Here is a 19,616-nt window from a genome sequence, read left to right as displayed (position 1 = left end):
GCACCACCACACCCGGCTAATTTTTTTGTGTTTTTAGTAGAGACAGGTTTGCTCCTGCCGGCCAGGCTGGTCTCGAACTCCTGACCTTGTGATCCGCCCACCTCAGCCTCCAAAAGTGCTGGGATTACAGCCGTGAGTCACCGCACCAGGGCCCAGGTCATCCTTTTTTAACCACAAAGCCAGATTTGGCACCAGGGATCATGGAAGGATCCCGGGGTGAGGAGGTTCCTCAGATCAGAACCTCAGAGCTCCCTGCTTCCATTGTGCCTTGTTCACCTGACCTGAGGATGCCACAAGTCTAGCGGGTGGAGCCCACTGCCCTCTTAGCACCAAGAGCCCAAGAATGTTCCGGTCAGGCGGGCTCAGTCCATAAAGGACTGGAAGGCCCAAGGGCTGGGGTAGGGAACGGTAGGACCTGCGCCACGACCAACAGGCCATCGCCCTGGAGAAAAGCCATCCAGTCACAGCCTGGAGAGACCAGGCAGAGGGTGGCCCAGCCTTGTGGAGCAAGGAAGTGGAATCAGGCTTCAGGCCCATGGTGGGGGTGCCTTGGCGCTTGGAGCAGCCACCAACGCTATAGGAGGGCACCCAGTGGCAGGCAGCAAGACGCACAGGATGTCCCTTCCAGGCTGTAAAGATCTCATCTCCACCCCAGCGCCCTGGCTCCTATGCTCCACTGCTGGCTTTGGAGGCCTCCTCGACTCTGCCACCCATGGCCTCAGGGACCTCTGGTTCCAAGTTAATGAGGCAAAGCCTCCAAAAAGGGAAAAAACAAACTGCTCATCACTCATTATTGCCTCCATTCTGGCTTACTACCTGGGACGGCTCCGAGGTGCACAGCTGCAGAACACACGTGTGCGCACACACACCACACACACAGCACATACACCACACAGAAGACATACACAAATGTCACATGCCACACAACATACAATACACACAACACATACCACACAACATATACCACACACAAAAACGTAACATATACACAAACATCACACCACACACAAAGACATACAACATATACCACACACAGCACATACACAAATTTCATACACCACACAAACCACATATCACACACACACCCCCCACACAAATATCACACATGCAAGACACACCACACACAATACCACACACAACACATACACAAACACCACATGCCACATATACACCAAACACCACTCAACACAAACACCACACACAACACATACACAAACATCACACACCACACAAATTCAGCACACACAATAAATACCACACACCAGACACACCAGACACACAACACATATACAATCACACCACACAACACATACACAACCATCACACACCATACACACAAGACACACAACACATACCACACACACACACAAAAACACAAACTATACAAATGTCACATCACACAAAGACGACAACACAACCCAACACACAACACATACCACACACAACAAAGACACAACACATACCACATACACGACATACACAGACATCACACACTACACACAACCCAACACAGACACAATACAACACATACACAAACACACAACACATACACAAACGTCACACATGCCACAAACACATATACAGATGCCCCCAACACACATAAACACACATAACACACACATACACCACACATACACTCCAAAATCTGTTTTTCTTTTTAGAAGACCACAAACCCCACTACATGGTAGATAAATGGGGGTGGGGGAAGGGGCCATCATGCTCTTTAGGAGAGAAAATAGAAATTAAAGCAAATTTGAAAGCCCAAGAACTAAGAGAGGGAGCCAATCAACTTCTTTTTTTTAAAGAGCTAAGAGCAGAGCCTCTCCTGGGGAATTCTTGATCCCAGTGGAAGATTACATATTAAAGAAAATGCAGAAAATTACAGACTACATTTATGTGCAACCCTGAATTGGTGGTTTTAAGAAACTATTATTAATGAAGAAGCAAAAACACCCCTTAAAGAGAATTCTTTGAAAACAAAAAAAAAACACACACACACACACAGAGTAATAACTGCTGAGCAGGCATAATAAAGTTAAACTCAGAGGGTTTTTAAACCACACCAAAACTCTGAGAGGCGTCAGCATCCCTGAAGCTCCTGTGGCCCAGGCTGTGACCACAACTCCGCCTGCAGGAGGAGGCGGCAGGGCTGAGGGGGAGAGCAGCGTGCACTCACCCAGAAGGGCTGCACGACAGAGCAGGACTGGACAATTCTGTGCCCAGTAGGGTGCCTGGAATGACAAACTGCCCTTTCATAAGGAAAATTCTTCCCTGACCCACAGAAGAAGATCTCTGCATGGCAGCCTCTGAGGAAAGTCTGCGCATTTGAGGAAAAAGAAACCTTAAAGGGTGGCTCTGCCGTCTCAGCTCCCAGGAAACCCACAGCACCCTTCTTAGTGGCACATGGTCACAGGCTGCCGCCACAACTCCACTGCAGACAGAGTCTTAGCTCCCGCCAAGGGTCTTCTGCAAGCAGAGGACGCCCCTCAGTTCTCTGACCTTCCAAGAGCCGCCTCCACCATTCATTTCCCCTTCATTCATGGAGTTCAAGAAAATCTCCTCAGTTTTGTTCTTTCGTTGTTGTTATTTTCTTAAGTCATGGTCAATGATCGTTGCATTATTAAGGGGATTTCATCTATCCTTTTTGGTCTTTATTTTCTATTAATCTTTTTCATTGTATTTTAGAAACGTTTTGGTTTGCAGTAGCTGGAGGGAGAACCTGCTACATAGTTCTGCACCACGGACAGTCAGAAGCACCAAAGACTACCAAGGTCCAGGCTCCAGCTTTAGAGCGCCTCGAACTCAGTGGATTTGGTTTCCAGGCTTTTATATTTTTCTAATTGTGGTCAACAGTATACCATAAAAGTTGCCATCTTCGCCACTTTTAAGTGGACAGTTTGGTGGTGGTGGGAACACTCACTGTGTTGTGCAGGATCACCACCCTCCATCCCCAGCACACTTTACATCTTGCAAAACTGAAACTCTGTCCCCATTAAGCACTAACTCCCCATTAGATTTCATCTATCTTTTTTTTTAATTGAGGGACATAAATTGGCAGGGGGCTGTCTCACAGCAGCGTATGAAATCCATTAAAATAAGAAATCTGCATAATTCTCTTAAGTGATAAACAGGAAGCCATTTATTCCAGGTAAAAAGCCCCTTCTTTACATTCTCAGTGGCTCTGCATATAATTTTTCCCCCTGTACAATGGCATGCAGCCCCCAGACTCCTCCTCACATTAACAGGCAGGACAGTGCTAATGACCTGGGAGGCAACACACATGGGAATGTCCTTCCCAAACCAAATGGACACAGCTGTGTCCAAAATCCACCAACAAAAGGAAATGAAGCACTGTCTCTCCTGAGGTCCTGGGGCAAGGGGATCTGGGTGACTGCCTCGCCCAATTTCTTTTTAGGATATCAGCACGTTAACCCCTAAGTTTCTTTCGTTATCACGAAGTGGGACTCTGCACAGTGAAAAAAAGTGATATTTAAAAAAGGAGGATCAAAATTGAGTCAATTAAGTCATCTTTCTGAGAAAGCCACACCCTGAGCAGCTACAGGAAGGGCCTCCTCTGCTGGGAAACCTGGCGCTTCCCACTCATTGCAATGTCTACAAAGGGGGCTGGCTTCCCAAATTCCTGAGATCTATCCTCCAATATCCATTCCTTAAACAGAAGGCATATTATCAGGATACCTCATACTTAACAGGAGCATTTCTCTTCCCAGTGGACCCAAGAATGCAGTAAATTGAGTCATGAGCTTCCTGCCTCACAAGGTCTTCAGGTTACCCAGCTGCAGCGTGGATCGGAGGCTGCCCCACCCCAGGTCAGCTTGGCCACCCCACACCCAGGGCCACCCTACATGCACTGCCTCCAGGTGGGCACAGGGCAAGCAGCCAGAATAAAGGGAAAGGTGACTATCTGGTCTTCAGGGAAACATCCAGGACTTGTGATGACACTAATTGTTGTGGGAAAGAACTTCCTTTGTGAACTGCAAATGCCACAAGACCCTATGACAAAAAGTTGGATAAGATAGAGAGTGGAATCCAAACTGAGTCTGGAGGCACAGGTGACACAGCTGTATTATCAACGGGGGGAGGGAGGAGTTGAAAGCAACTCCCTGGTTTCCATCTTGGTCACATGGTGAGTGGTGGGGACGCTATCTATGCCAGGAAGGGCTCCAAGGGAGACAACGGGACAAGTTTGTATTTAAAGCTGTGCCTGGGGCACCCGCAGCACATCCAGCTTGAGATGTTTTAGTAGCAACTGACAGAAAACACCAATCAGAACATCTCCTGACCATGCAACTCAGAAGGCCTTTTAAAATGTAATGGTAAAAACATAACGTTTTAATGACTTTTTAACAAGCAGGCTTAATATCAGTTATCTTAACAAACACCCATCTAGCACTTTCTGCAAGTCAAGTGCTGGCTCTAAGGACCTTATAACCATTAACTCATTTAATCCCCAAAACAACAACCCCAAGAGGTAGATAGGGACCAGGTACTTACACTATGGGAGGGGATGTTTACATAAAATCAATGAATACACCATTACCAGTGGGAAATAAACAATATCAGTCTCAAAGAAATACATTTAAAATAAATTCAGCATCCCTCTACTGGTAATTCAAAATTGATATTAATAACAAATAAAATTAATATCATATTTAAAAGATTACCCAAAATGACCTCCACTGAGATTTTAAACATTCAGTAGAGCCAAAGGAAACAGCACTAAGATTTCAAGCGGAGAGTGCCAATTAAGAAAAGTGACTCAAATTCCTTAAAATGTAAACACCTTATATTTTCATTATGAAAACCCATAAAACTGACACCTTGAACAGTTAAAAACTCCACTGACCATGAGGGAAAGTTTCCCTTCCATCACCCCAAATTAGTACATCCTGGAAGATCCAGCTGTTGTCAGCATCGAGCCAACAGAGGAATTTAAGAAGAAACCACAATGACCCCAAACCTCTTTAATTTGCAAAGCACTGGAGTCCACAGGGCCTAACGCAACATGCTGCTTTGCCAGAAACAACCTATATAATTTCTTTCTGATGGGAAAATTAAAATTGCTTGCTAATTGCTTTTCCTCTTCCATTTCCATTGATCTGTCTTGAATCTCATAGCATGGGTGCATTTCCTCACCCAGGGTAACAAGAGTCAAATCTGTGCATCTCAGGAGTGGGGTGCATGATGCACACCCCCTCTGCATCCTCTTCTTATTGGAAAGAGGAGCTTTTTTATCTATCATCACTGATTGGGAAACCAGGAATGAAGACCAAACCTGCCTCTCCTCTCAGGCTCCCATGGTTTGGTTTGATTTTGGAGTCAGGATCTTACTGTGTTACCAAGGCTGGAGTGTAGTGGCCTACAGCCTCGACCTCCTGGGCTCAAGCAATCCTGACTCAGCCTCCCGAGTAGCTGGCACCACAGGCATGCATCACCACATCCAACTAATTTTTTTTATTTTTTGTAGAGACGGGGTCTCACCATGTTGCCCAGGCTGCTCTCAATCTCCTGGCCTCAAGTAATCCTCCCGCCTCGGCCTCCCACAGTGCTGCGATTACAGGCATGAGCCACTGCACTCGGCCCCAGGCTCCTATGTTTAACTGTATGAAGGATCTGGTTTTTCCTCCTGTTCCATCTATGGGTTTTAATATCTTGGAAAGCTTTATGTCTTTCTAAAGTAAAGACATACTGGACATACTGTGCTTTTTCTTCAGATCATTTGCTATTTTATAAGCATTTTGATAATCTTTATTCTTTTTTTTTTTTTTTTTTTAGTTTTTTTCAGTCAGAGTCTCACTCTGTGGCCCAGGCTGGAGTGCAGTGGCGTGATCTCGGCTCACCATAACCTCCGCCTCCCGGGTTCAAGTGATTCTCCTGCCTCAGCCTCCCAAGTAGCTGGGACTACAGGCGCCCACCACCACACTGGGCTAATTTTTGTATTTTTAGTGGAGATGGGGTTTCGCCATATTGGCCAGGCTGGTCTCGAACTCCTGACCTTGTGATCCGCCCACCTCAGCCTCCCAAAGTGCTGGGATTACAGGTGAGAGCAACCATGCCCAGCCAATCTTTACTTTTAACCTGTCAATTTAGCAGAAAAGAAACTTAAATGTCAGTGCCCAGTGCTGGCACTGGTGATGTGAAATAGGCAATTCCAGACATTCCAGACTGGAGATTGAATTGATGACTGTGTGCTGAAGGCAATCTGGCCAGACTTATCAAACAACTCCAAAATATCTGGGCTTATTACTACTATTACTAGTATCTCCACCCCCAAATATCTTTGAGACTTATTAATTTTACATATGGGAATCTATGCTTAAGTAATGACTTTGAGATATGACATCAAAAACATAGGCAACAGAAGCAAAAATAGACAAACTGGACTACATCAAACTTAAAAACATCTGTCCATCAAAGGAAACAACCAACAGAGTGAAAACACAACCAAGGCAATGAGAGAAAATATTTGCAAATCATACATCTAATAACGGGTTAATATCCAAACTACATAAAGAGAAGCATCATATTCAAAGAAAATTGGTTTTCATTAAATACCTAAAATATGTAATACTTTTTTTTTTTTGAGACAGTGTCTCACTCTGTTGCCCAGGCTAGAGTACAGTGGCCTGATTTCAGCTCACTGCAACCTCCACCTTCCAGGTTCAAGAGATTCTCCTGCCTCAGCCTCCTAAGTAGCTGAGATTACAGGCGTGCACCACCATGCCCAGCTAATTTTTGTATTTTTAGTAAAGATGGGGTTTCTTCACCTTGTTGGCCAGGCTGGTCTCTAACTCCTGACCTCATATGATCTGCCCGCCTCAGCTTCCCAAAGTGCTGGGATTACGGGCATGAGCCACCGCGCCCAGCCAACTGTGTAATACTTTTAATAATACAGAATGATGGAAACAACTTAGAACAATAGAAAATGCTTAAGAACACTATTACTCATTCACTACATATGATGCTTCCAAACAAACACCTGGGACAAAGGAAGGGATCTGGCGGTTGCCAGGCCCATTTCCACATCTGCACACTACCCCACCACCTGTTCCTTTGAAAATATACAAAATGCAGTGTTCTACACACAGGCTCTTTTTGAAAACAATGCACTAGAACAAACTATAGTCATGTGTCCCCTAAGGACAGGGATACATTCTGAGAAATGCGTCTTCAGGCCATTCTGTTGCTATGCGAGCATCAGAGTATACAGTACTCATACAGACCTGGATGGTACAGCTTACTACACACCTGCACTAACCCTGTACAGCATGTGACTGTACTGAACACTGTAGGCACTGCAACACTGTGTATGTGTGTATCTAAACATCTAACACAGAAAAGTACAGTAAAAATATGATATAATCGTATGAGACCACCATTGTATATGTGGTCTGCTGTTGACCGAAACATCATTACGTGGCGCATTACCATACTTTTAAAATAAGCTTCAATAAATAATTCAATAAATAGATAGGGAAGTAGGGACCAAAGAATTCCAATTAGTAAATGCAGAAGAGATGGTGAAATACAAAGCCACATTAGACAAAAGCTGAAATCATTATTATTGCAAGCAAAAACTACAGATGGAGGCTAGAATTAGTGGAGGAGAACATGATGAGAAACAGTATACTCACACTCAAAGTATGTAAGATACATACTAATTAAGACAGGAAAAACAGCAGCTTTAAGGTGGAGAAATCTGGCAGGATAGCTCCTTAACCCAGTGATCAAAGTAAACATCCCCAGAAAAGGAACAGAGAACTTCATGTGCTTCCTGCTACAACACAACATTGTATCTGCTGTCTTCCTGCCCAGTGTCCATTACTTGAGTCTAAGCAAAAAAAAAAAAAAATACACAAACCCAAATTAAAGGACATTCAACAAAATTGATCGGCAGTACTCCTCCAAAGTGTCAAGGTCAGGAACACAAGGCAATACCGAGGAACTGTCACAAACTAGAAACAAATTAGAAAAACAGGTGAACTAAATGCAATGTGGGATCCTGGATCACACAAAACAGACATTAGTGAGAAAACTGGTAAGATTCAAACAAGGTCTGTGGCTTGCTTAATAGTATCACTAGTATACCAATGTTAACTTTCTAGTTTTGATAAAATGTATCACTTGACTTAAGATATTAACATTAAGGGAAGCCGAGTTAAAGGGAATATGAAACAGTTTTTGCAACCTTTCTGTACGCCTAAAATTACCTATTTGATGGTACAGTAGCAAAATTACAGTTAATAATTTATTATAAATTCCAAAACAGCTAGAATTGTAATGTTTCCCACAAAAAGAAAAGTGTTTGAGGTAATGGATACTGCAATTACCTTGACTTGATCATCGCACATTATGTATACAGATATCAAAATACTGTATGTGCTCCCAAAATATATACTACTATGTATCAATAAAAATATATTAAAAATAAAATGATTTCAAAATAAGAAGTGTGCTTATGTGTATTCTTCTGCCAGGATGCACTTTCTTCCAAAGTCAAAGCAAGAGTCTCCATATTTAAAAGAATGTGAAGCTTAAGTTTTTTGGGAAAAAAATTAACAAACATGTAACAGGAAAAATCTGGAATATTTCTGATTTATCAGCTATAACTATTCCTTAAGTAATTTTTAAATGTAATATTTTAATAGTTTCCCTTAAGTATTCAAGTTAATAGAATAATTTCATCTTTAGCTAATCTTAAGACCATAAAAATGGATAGGAATACTTACAAAATAGACCAGCAGGCCGGGCATGTTGGCTCACACCTGTAATCCCAGCACTTTGGGAGGCCGAGGCGGGAGGATTACCTGGGGTCAGGAGTTCAAGACCAGCCTGGCCAACATGGCGAAACCCTGTCTCTACTAAAAATACAAAAATTAGCTGGGAGTGGTGGCACATACCTGTAATCCCAGCTACTTGGGAGGCTGAGGCAGGAGAATCACTTGAACCCGGGAAGCAGAGGTTGCAGTGAGTCGAGATCACGCCACTGCACTCCAGCCTGGGCAACAGAGTGAGAGACTCCATCTAAACAAAAAACAAACAAACAAAAAACAAAACAAAACAAAAAAAGGCCAGCAGAGAATATACAATGGTACTCTATTTTTAAAAGAAAAATCGACTATAGTTACTAAAATTGAGAATAACTACAAAAATAGATCAGACAGCAATATCTGATACAAAGCCTTCAAATGCACCACTAACCGTGATTCACAGCAGATACCGGTTGAGCAGATTTTTATTCTTTGGAATGAATCACACTTTCAGTCTTTCCAAAATTTGATTTTTTTTCTCTCTTTGGTCCGGAGAAGAGACAAAAAGATTCTTGCTTTGCTAATAAATGAAAACAACAAAGAATTCTATGTTGTATCAGCTGAGATAAGAACTTGCCAATTTTTCTGGAGACTCAGAACCCAAAACTGCCCAAGTAGAAGACAGAATTACCAACAGCTGCCCCTGGATCCACCGTTAATAAAAACTTTGACATCAACTGGGACAAACCCAGGTACCCATAGTTGGCATGGGAAGGGACTACTTCAACCTCTAATGGATTTACTCTCTAAACTACCCCCCAAATCCTCCTCTGTTCCAGCCAGTCTATACTTTCACCAATCTTGACAGTTTAAAAAATCTGATTATCAAAAAGCTTTCACATACGAGGCATCTACAGCAATCAAATGCATACAGAAAGTAGACGGGTGGTTTCCAGGGCCTGGGGGAAGGGAAAAGTGGGGAGTTGTGTTCAATGGGGAAAGAGTCTCAGTTTCCCAACATTAAAAGTTCGGGAGATGGATGGTGGTGATGGCTGTCCAACACTGTACTTAATGCCACCCAGTGTACACACTGAAAAATGGCCCCTTGGTCAATTGCATGAATATTAACTTTTTTAATGTTTAAAAAAAAAAAAAAAAAAGCTTTTACAAAATAAGATGGCAAAGTCTCTCTGGAGAGTTTCCAGGCAGAAACTCTTGCCAACCAAAAAAAAAATTTCATGCTGTTATTCCCCAAGTCTGACCACCGCTGCCAAGTGCCAATGCCCCCGTGTGCTTGCTGGGCCACGCTCCACTGTCTGGCCACTTTACACTGTGTGTAAGCTAAGAACTCAAGTACAAAGGCGCCTCCCTTCGAGCCACGGGGCCATCCCGTCACTTGGTTGATAGCTTATTCCCAGCCAAGCATAACGTGGCCATATTTCAAATGTGCAGAGTTTAAACCTCCAGGAGGCCTCAATTTAGTTCAGGAAATCGAACACTAGAATGAGACTAAATTCCCAAGAGATACCCTGTAATACAATTTCCTTCATTTCCAGCAGTGAGGATATTTTGGGCTGTATTATGAAAGAAAACTCTTGACCATAAAGGAATCTTCCCTTAACAAGAGAGCTCCGGGCAGGTGGTTCACGACGTCACCGAGGTCCAGGTTCTCTCTCTCTCCCATTGGGGTTGTGAATGAGCTTTTCACCCTCCTACCGGTCACCTTGTGGGCACAGTGGCCGCTCCAGGGATCACACCGGCTACTGACTAAGCAGCACGGCGGGGCAGAGGAGAGGCTTTTCCCTAAAACTCCTCTACCTGGAAAGGAAGCCCCGCCCCCCCTTACATCTCATTGGTCAGAACCAGGACCTGCAGTCACAGACAACCAATCACTGGCAAACGCAACCATGATTGCCACGGCAGGTGTAGATCCGTCATGACTAGGGGTCACCTGGCCCCTTCCTGCTCCTGAGCACCTGAACAGGAGCACAAAGGAGGTCCGCAGGGCAAACTTACACAGGGCCTGGCCTTCCAGCTGCTTTCCTAGATTCTGGATTAAACGTCACCAGTCCACTCAGCATCACCATTGAAGAGGACATTTGTCACCTTTCATATGGGTAGGTGGGTCCATCACCCATGTCAGAATATTTCCATCCCTCTGATGTAGTATCTGGAATCATCACTGCTTCTAGGATCAGGAACTAGCCATTTGAACAAAGGGATCATCATCCCGAGAACAGCAGGGGCGGCTCCGTACCTCACCCTGCTACCTGGCGTTTATGGCTGCTATAGTCTCAACCCAAGCTCAGCAGCTGGTCGGGGTTGTCATCCCCCACATGAGGACTCTTAGGTGCAGCGGCCTCCACCTGGCACAGGACCGTGAAGGGAACTGAAGACTGTGACTACCACACGCGGCTCCCATAGACACCAACAGCAGCCCCCTTTTAACTGGAATCATCTTCTCTAGCACCCCTGGGGAGGAAGTTGGTGCATTTCCATCTCCCAATGGGGAAAGTGTGTCCGGAGTTTTGTTCCTTCCGGTAGGTTCGCAGTCTCCCTGACTTCAAGAATGAAGCTGCGGACCTTCGCAGTGAGTGTTACAGCTCTTAAAGGTGGTGTGTCTGGAGTTTCTTTCTTCTGGTGGGTTCGTGGTCTTGCTGACCTCAAGAATGAAGCCGCAGACCTCCGCAGTGAGTGTTACAGCTTTCAAAGGTGGCACTGGACCCAAAGAGTGAGCAGCAGCAAGATTTATTGTGAAGAGCGAAAGAACAAAGATTCCACAGCCATGGAAGGCAACCTGAGCAGGTTGCTACTGATGTCTTGGGGGAGGTGGGGGGCAGGGGGAGGTGGCCAGCTTTTATTCCCTTATTTGTCCCCTCCCATGTCCTGCTGATTGGTCCATTTTACAGAGTGCTGATTGGTCCATTTTTACAAACCTCTAGCTAGCCACAGAGTGCTGATTGGTATGTTTTTACAGAGCAGTGATTGGCACATTTTACAAACCTCTAGCTAGACACAGAGCACTAATTGGTGCTTTTTACAATCCTAGATACGCAATGCTGATTAGTGCATTTTACAATCCTCCTATAAAACGAAAAAGTTCTCCAAGTCCTCACCCCACCCAGAAATCCAGCTGGCTTCACCTCTCAAAAGGAGGAGCGAGCGAGGCAAAGACAAAGTTCCTGGCTTAGGCTCTGGCAGGATCTAGAATTGAGTGTTGCACAATTCTAACACCTCCATCCTAATTGTGTTACAGCATCTGTCAGCAGAGGCCCTGGGATGTACGTGAAGTCACATCTTGGCTGTAACTCATTCCACGCAGGAAAGCAACAAGGAAGAAGGGAGGGAAGGGTGATTCTGCTCCTAGCAGCCAAAGTTGTCTTGATCTAATCACGGAAATTTGTTTCCCCCACAACTAATCTTTTTGGCACCTTTTGTGTTCTTGCTAGGAGCCAAAATCCCTGGAATGTAATCAGAAATTCTAAGTCATAGATAATCTTACGTGGATTCCAAATCTTGTTAGCTTATTTTGTTCAGGTGACGCTCCCCTGACTTTTTTATTGGTTAATTCTTTAATCTCGCCGAGCATTTTGCCTATGCAATGCCCTACCTGTCACAGCCAGGCCAGCCCTGATGCACTCCCTGCAGGGAGTCCTGAGGGAAACCCTGGGCTCCCACCCTGCCCCTCACCTTTACCCATAGAACTCCCTCTTCCCCACCTGGCAACTTCCCCTGGACTTTAAAGATCCTCCTCAAATTAAGATAATTCTTAAGTGGAAAGAATTCGAAATATTAGCCAGCCGCTCCCATCTGGTTCCATTATGTACGGTTTTCTCCTTATGGTAATTCAGATTGCTAGCAAAGCATCTAAGTGGATGCCCATGTGTTTGGGACCCTTTTCCAGGTCCTGACACTAGGATTTCATATATGGACTTTTTTCCTGGTAATTTAAGGAAAAAATCTTGGAATCGCTCTTAGAATCTGAAGCCTTATCATATAAAAATACTTAACTACCATTTTCTCCCAAGAAACTGGCAAAGGAGGAAGAAAGGTGAAGTCGGCCACCAACATGGTAGAAAGATTCTCTCAAGAGCTTTCAAAGAAGAGGCTTCACTAGATGGTCGAGGTTGTCCCATGCTCGAGTGGAAAATGTTCCCTGCCCCCATAGACGCTCTGCTTTTCCTTGCTTATTCTTTAGTTTTACTCCTTCCCAGCAGCTCCAAAATTAATTCCCCGTGTTTATTCACGTGTTGCTTATATGTTTTCCATCACCAACCATTTTGTTGAAGGTCATTAATTTCCTCCTGACCCCACTGCACTCTTCCCACTCCCTTAAACAATTTAAGAGCAATGCTTCAGCTCAACCATTTTTGGTCTGGCATGGATTTCAAATGCCCTCTTCAAACAGACTCTCTGTTCTATTTTTTGTGCTGTCATTTACCCCCTTACGCTAGGTCTGTAGGTTTCTTAGTTCTAAACACTTTGGTCAATACCATCTAAAAATCAACACAGGAAAAATAATCTCAAACCCAGACACGTGCGGGAAGAAGATACGTGCAGAGAAACAACGCCAAGAAAGAGACTGGAGTTCATGGGGAAGTACGATCCATGTCACAAAAAAGGACCCAGACTGGAGGTGTGGACGCTGACACATTATGCAGAGGGCAGGGAAGCTCGTGTGTCCTCACTGAGAGGGCACCCCTGGGCCACACCCTGAATCTTTAAGAGCATCATCTGTCCTGAAAAGGAGAAGATGTGCTAGAAACACTGGAAAGCATGCCCAGGAAGACCTGGGCACCCAACGTTGGCCAACCCTCCCCACAGCGGGCACAGATCCCACTTCTGCAGGCTGAGCACAGTAACGGTGCTCCCCACATTGGGCAAAACCAGCGTACCTGGTGTAGAGCTGCATAGGGGAGTGAGATGCATGGGTGCACACTGGGGTTGGGGTGCTCAGGAGAGCATCTGGACAAGTGAGCAAAGCCAGACAGGCCAGCAGGGCACTCCTACTGGAGGCCACAGTGCAGGGCATCCTTCTGCCTCCATCCAAGCTCACCCAATGACACCTAGACACTGCACAGAGCTGGATAGTGAGGCAGCTTTTTAAGTAGAAAGCTCATTCTTGTATCAAACTGAAATTGGTGTCCCAGTAACCTCCACCCAGTGATCCTAACTGTTCCCATTAGAAGCTGAAGGGCACAGGCCAGGCGTGGTGGCTCATGCCTGTAATCCCAGCACTTTGGGAGGCCGAGACGGGCGGATCCACAAGGTCAGGAGATCGAGACCATCCTGGCTAACAAGGTGAAACCACGTCTCTACTAAAAATACAAAAATTAGCTGTACATGGTGGCGGGCGCCTGTAGTCCCAGCTACTTGGGAGGCTGAGGCAGGAGAATGACGTGAACCTGGGAGGCGGAGCTTGCAGTGAGCTGAGATTGCGCCACTGCACTCCAGCCTGGGCGACAGAATGAGACTCGTCTCAAAAAAAAAAAAAAAGAAGAAGAAGAAGAAAAAGGTGAAAGGCACAAGGCCAGAGGTCAAGTTCTCCCACTTAACAGACTTGCAAAGATCTGAAGCCACTCCAACCCTAGGCTCCCTATAAAGTCCCTTAACTGTTCTCAGCACATGTGGTTCCCTAACCCTAAATATTTTCCGACAGTTTAAAAGAAGGTGGAGGAAAAATCTCATGCTAGCTTTCAGAGGAGGGCTTTTAAGACAAGTGTTTGACAGTAGGTAAATTAGGTTTGAACATAGGAAACTGCCATTTTTGTAGGTTGAAAAGGGCTTAAAGAGAGGCAGTCTCCTATGACACAATGTAATATGTTGTCAAAACAGAAGCAAGTGATAAAAATTTTCTGCAATTCCATAGTAGTGATGGTTATACGATTCTGTGAATATCCTAAAAACTGGTGAATTGTACACTCCGAAAAGCTGAACTGTATACAGGCTTGTGGATTCTATCTCTTAATTTTAAGAATTCTGTTGTTAAAATAAAAGGGACAGGAAGAGCCTGCAAATGTCCTGTGCACATAACTGGTGGTCAACTCTAAAAGCCTGGCTTAGATGTAGCAAAATCTCCTTTCATTACAGCTGACTGAAGTTGAAAAAGCAAAATAAGGCAAAATTCAGCAATAAGCCCACACATACACAGCCTCCCCCCACCCCTGTCCTTGTCACGCCCACAGACTGAGTGTCCCTCTCTCAGGTCTTCCCCGCCCCTCTCCGCAGTCTGCACCCATGACCTCATTTCCAGACCACTCTGCTCAACACAGCCAGACTGCCTAGGATTTTATTCGCATCATGTTTTAACACATATAGTCCAGCTTCCCAGGTAGATTAGAAATCTTTAAGGACAAATACTACATGATAAATATACTACTTCTTCATACTGCCAGGATAATAATATTGGCTTTTAAATGGGCACTTAATAAACATTCGTAATTGCTACTGACAATAATTAGGGCTTTTAGGCACAATCCCCTTGCTTTTAAACAGTTGATGCTCAGGCAACCAGAATTCCTGAGCTCAAACGTAAAATATGGTATGCCTTGGATCTGTACAAGACTCTGCTTTCTTGACTGTTCTTTCTTTAAATACCAAATTCATTCAGGATAAATTCACATCAAAGGAAAGGCCAACTCGTGTAAAAACAACGGTTCAGGAGAACCCACAAATTCCTCGCTGTCTCTGAGCACTGGACCATCTGAATCCAAGGGAAACACCAGGTTTACAACCTGCCCACCATGAATCCTGCACCTCAACCTCACTTTCAGTATTAACATTCTTCAAAACTCTCAGAGGATCATTCAGCCTCATTTAGGTTTTTTTTTCTTTCTTTCTTACCAAATGTGTACCAGGGTTCCTATGACACCCATTCAGCTCTAAGTCTCCTGGAAAACCTGCCCTTCTGGCGGTTGGTGATATAAAGTCTACTGGCAGCTGCTTCCCCCAGCCCACTCTGCTCCTTCATCCTGCAGGGTGGGGGCCGGAGTGGGGAGGGTTTCACCCAGCCTGGCCGATCTCACACTTTTCCTCCTGTACCCTCCCTGGAAAGGTTTCCCAGCCCACCTTCATGGAGGTGTCAACAACTGGGGTGGACTCGGGGGAGAGTAGAACCAACAACCGGTACCAACATTTACTGAACCTGAACTTTCAGAAACATTTTGAACAGTTTAGAAGGGAATATTTGGAGCAGCCCCCACCGCCATCCCACACCTGCCCCACCAGGCTCCCTTTACCCCCTCAGAAGCCAGCACATAAATCCCACTCAACTCCCAATATCAACAGGCCATTTGTGAAAAACAAAGTTTGAGGAGGTATTATTCCTTCTCTTTTGAGTAACATAAAAAATTATAAAAGAATCAAAACCTCAATGAATTCCATGTTCATTAAAGGAAAAAAATTTAAAAAGCATTTTTACTTTAACTTTAAGCCCTTACTTGTGCTTAAGAATAAACACGATGGCCGGGCGTAGTGGCTCATGCCTGTAATCCCAGCACTTTGAGAGGTCGAGGTGGGAGATCACTAGAGCCCAGGAGTTAAAGATCAGCCCTGGCAACATAGCAAGACACTGTCTCTACAAAATATTTAAAAATTAGCTGGGCAAGATGGCACATGCCTGTAGTCTCAGCTACTCGGGAGGCTGAGGTGAGAAGATCACTTGTGCCCAGGAGTTTGAGGCTGCAGTGAGCTATGATTACACCCCTGCACTACAGCCTGGGTAACAGAACCAGACCCTGTCTGGAAAAGAAAAAGAACAAGTACACAATGCTTTACCCTGCCCACAGGAGACATTCAGAAAGAGGCGACGGAACAGAAATCAGGTGAGGAAGCCTAGCATTTCACTCCTTCAGCAGGTACTTCCTAAACACCTGGTCTGTCTCAGGTGCTTCCAGGCACTTGGGAGCAATCGACAAAGGAAATGAAGATGTCTGCTCTGGGGTGTAAAGCAGACAAAAACAAATACACATGACAGATAGGTCAAGCAGACAATATGTTCAGAGGTGACAGAGCTACAGGCAGAAGAGGCAGAGACCCCACTATGGGGCACAAAGAAAGATCTGAAGTGAACATAATTTAATTAATGTGGCCCCAGACACTCAGGCACAGACCAAGGGTGTGCTTCATTAATCTGCATCAAAATGTAAGTTGGAGGTTTTATACACTAAAATATGAAAATAACTCGTATTGAAGCCAGCCAGAGACTGTTCAGGATAGCCAAGTCTCAGACAGCTTGTGTGCAGTATCATTGCCAACAAACTGGATGTCCACCCGAGGGGGTGAACACAGCACTGTGGAGTGGACACACATGTCCCATCCTCAACCAGGTGCCAAATGGCAGGTGGCCAGCCACAAGAAGTAGGGGACAGGAGAAGCACTGTCCCTTCCCCACAAATGGTCCCACAAACTGGCCTTGGGCATGTCCTAGTGCTCTCTGACCTGCAGGAAAAAATGAATCAAGACCTCAATCTCATATAACAAAGAAGTGGCTACTTCAGCCTAAGTACAAGCAAAATCAGTCCTTCTTTAATATAGGGGAAAGTTAAAACATGAATTCCAAATTAAAAATAATTATATTTTTTCCTCCATTCTTAAATATATACACGTATACACACACTTATATATATGGCAAAAGTAAAGCAGAATCAGGAATAGAGTGCAGAGGCTGTGGAAATCCCAAACCACACTGGCAAAAGAGGACACTTTTCAAGAGCCTGTGCTTAACTGCAGACCAAGCCGCAGGCCTCTTTGTGTCACCAAGTTCTTCCCTTCTAACTTCAAGGGGATGATAATGTTTAGTCTTTTAAAAGTAAATGAAGCCGGGTGTGGTAGCTCACGCCTGTAATCCCAGCACTTTGGGAGGCCCAGGCGGGCGGATCACTTGAGGTCAGGAGACCAGCCTGGCCAACATGGTGAAAGCCTGTCTCTACTAAAAACACAAAAGGAGCCAGGCGTGGTGGCGCACGCCTGTAGTCCCAGCTACTCAAGAGGCTGAGGCAGGAGAATCGCTTGAACCCAGGAGACAGGTTGCAGTGAGCCAAGATTGCGCCACTTCACTCCAGCCTGGGCAACAGAGACTCCGTCTCAAAAAAAACAAAAAAGTAAATGAAACTCTAACAACAATAATAAAAAGACAACCCAAGGTGAGACTGGGCAAAGGATCTGAATAGACATTTCTCCAAAAAAAAAATACACAACTGGCCAAAAAGAGCATGAGAAGATGTCATCATTAGTCACTGTGAAAATGCAAATCAAAATCACAATGAGATACCACTCCACAGCCATTAGGACGACTATTACCAAAAAACCAAACAACAACAACAACAACAACAAAAACAGAAAACAAGTACTGTTGAGAATGTAGAGAAATTAAAACCCTGGAATACTGCTGGTGAGAATACAAAATGGTGCAGCCACTGTGGAAAAGTCTGGCAGTTCCTCAAAAAAAATAAACATGGAATGACCATGTGATCTGAAATTCTACTGCTGGGTATGTACCCAAAAGAAATTGAAGACTTGTGAATGAAATGTTACTTGGAAATCAACATCGTCTTCTCTGAGCCCCATCTTCCTTGCAATCAAATAAGAAACAGGTTAAATATGAACAGTTTGATGTCCATACTGAATGTTGTTCTACTTAAATAATTTTTTTAATTTTTTTTTTTTTTTTTGAGATGGAGTCTCACTCTGTTGCCCAGGCTGGAGTGCAGTGGCATGATGTCAGCTCACTGTAACCTCCACCACCCAAGTTCAAGCGATTCTCCGGCCTCAGCCTCCAAAGTAGCTGGGACCACAGGCGCGTACCACCATGCCCGGCTAATTTTTTGTATTTTTAGTAGAGACAGGATTTCACCGTGTTAGTCAGGATGGTCTCCATCTCCTGACCTCGTGATCCACCCACCTTGGCCTCTCAAAGTGCTGGGATTACAGGCATGAGCCACCGTGCCCGACCAAGAATATTTTTTAAAACTATTATTAGATGGGAATCTTCTCCAAAATCTGTCGACTCCTCAGTGTCCTCTCATGTCAGGCTCTCCAAATCAGCTGCATAGCTGCTGCATCCAACCCCAGTCCAGCTGCTCAGCCTTTTGCCCTCCTTCCTGGGTGCACACTGGGGCAGCCTGCCTCTCCAAGCACCGTCCTCCAACAGACTCACCCTGCCTCACTTCTGCTGGGCATGACCTCCCCACTCCCCACTGCCCAATACAGCTCCATTCCATCTTCACATACATAAAGCCTCTCCCTCACGCCAAATAATAGATGTCTGTTACTCTACTAAGTAGCTATGCCAAGGAATTCAGTGATCACCTGGACAGAGAAGATGCCCAATGTATTTTATTCAATAAGCTAACAAGTTAGCAGCCCCTAGGCACAGAGCAGGTGCTCAGAAAGTACTTATGACTGGCCAAAATGCTGGGGATGAGGCAGTATAAAGCAGCACTGCCCAACTTGCTGTGAAGAGGGAGAAGGTCTGTATCTCCACTGTCCAGTGTGGCCTCCAGCCACATGTGGTATGTAGCAACTGAGCACTTAAGTTTGGCTAGTGCAGGCAAGGGTCTGTTTGTAATTTTATTCAGTCTGAGTTAACTTCAACTAAATAGCCACATGTGATTAGTGGCTATCTATTGGACGGTACAGCTACAAAACAATGCACACCCTGGGCATCCTCCTATATCCAGAAATACCCAAGGTAAGGAAATTTGCAGGTGGCTAATTTAAGACTTGGCAAGCAAAACAAAGCTCTGGAGACCAAGAGTTGAGGAAATGTGCAAAACTCACTCTGAACAAAGACTTTCTTTTTAAAATTCACACCTAAACCATAACAGGACCACAAATATTATATTTTTT

The 19,616-nt window shown here is 44.7% G+C and overlaps 1 protein-coding gene across 4 annotated transcripts in view; it reads right to left on the bottom strand.

The window, feature by feature from the left end:
- ROR2 (receptor tyrosine kinase like orphan receptor 2) overlaps positions 1-19,616 on the bottom strand; it is a 222,325-nt gene that overhangs the window by 176,472 nt on the left and 26,237 nt on the right. Inside the window, exon 1 of one of the 4 annotated variants that reach the window (XM_063650262.1) lies at positions 7,880-7,939. The exons of the other annotated variants lie outside the window; for them this stretch is intronic. Within the exon in view, the coding sequence (XP_063506332.1) occupies positions 7,880-7,895 (16 nt within the window). The 5' untranslated portion in view covers positions 7,896-7,939. Of the gene's footprint in view, positions 1-7,879; positions 7,940-19,616 lie in introns of those variants that run through there. 4 annotated transcript variants of the gene reach the window in all.

The sequence above is a fragment of the Pongo pygmaeus genome, chromosome 13 (genome assembly GCF_028885625.2).
Source record: "Pongo pygmaeus isolate AG05252 chromosome 13, NHGRI_mPonPyg2-v2.0_pri, whole genome shotgun sequence".
NCBI classification, from domain to species: domain Eukaryota; kingdom Metazoa; phylum Chordata; class Mammalia; order Primates; family Hominidae; genus Pongo; species Pongo pygmaeus.
The sequence above is the reverse complement of the archived record's forward strand: the minus strand, read 5'-3'. Positions and strand labels throughout refer to the sequence as shown.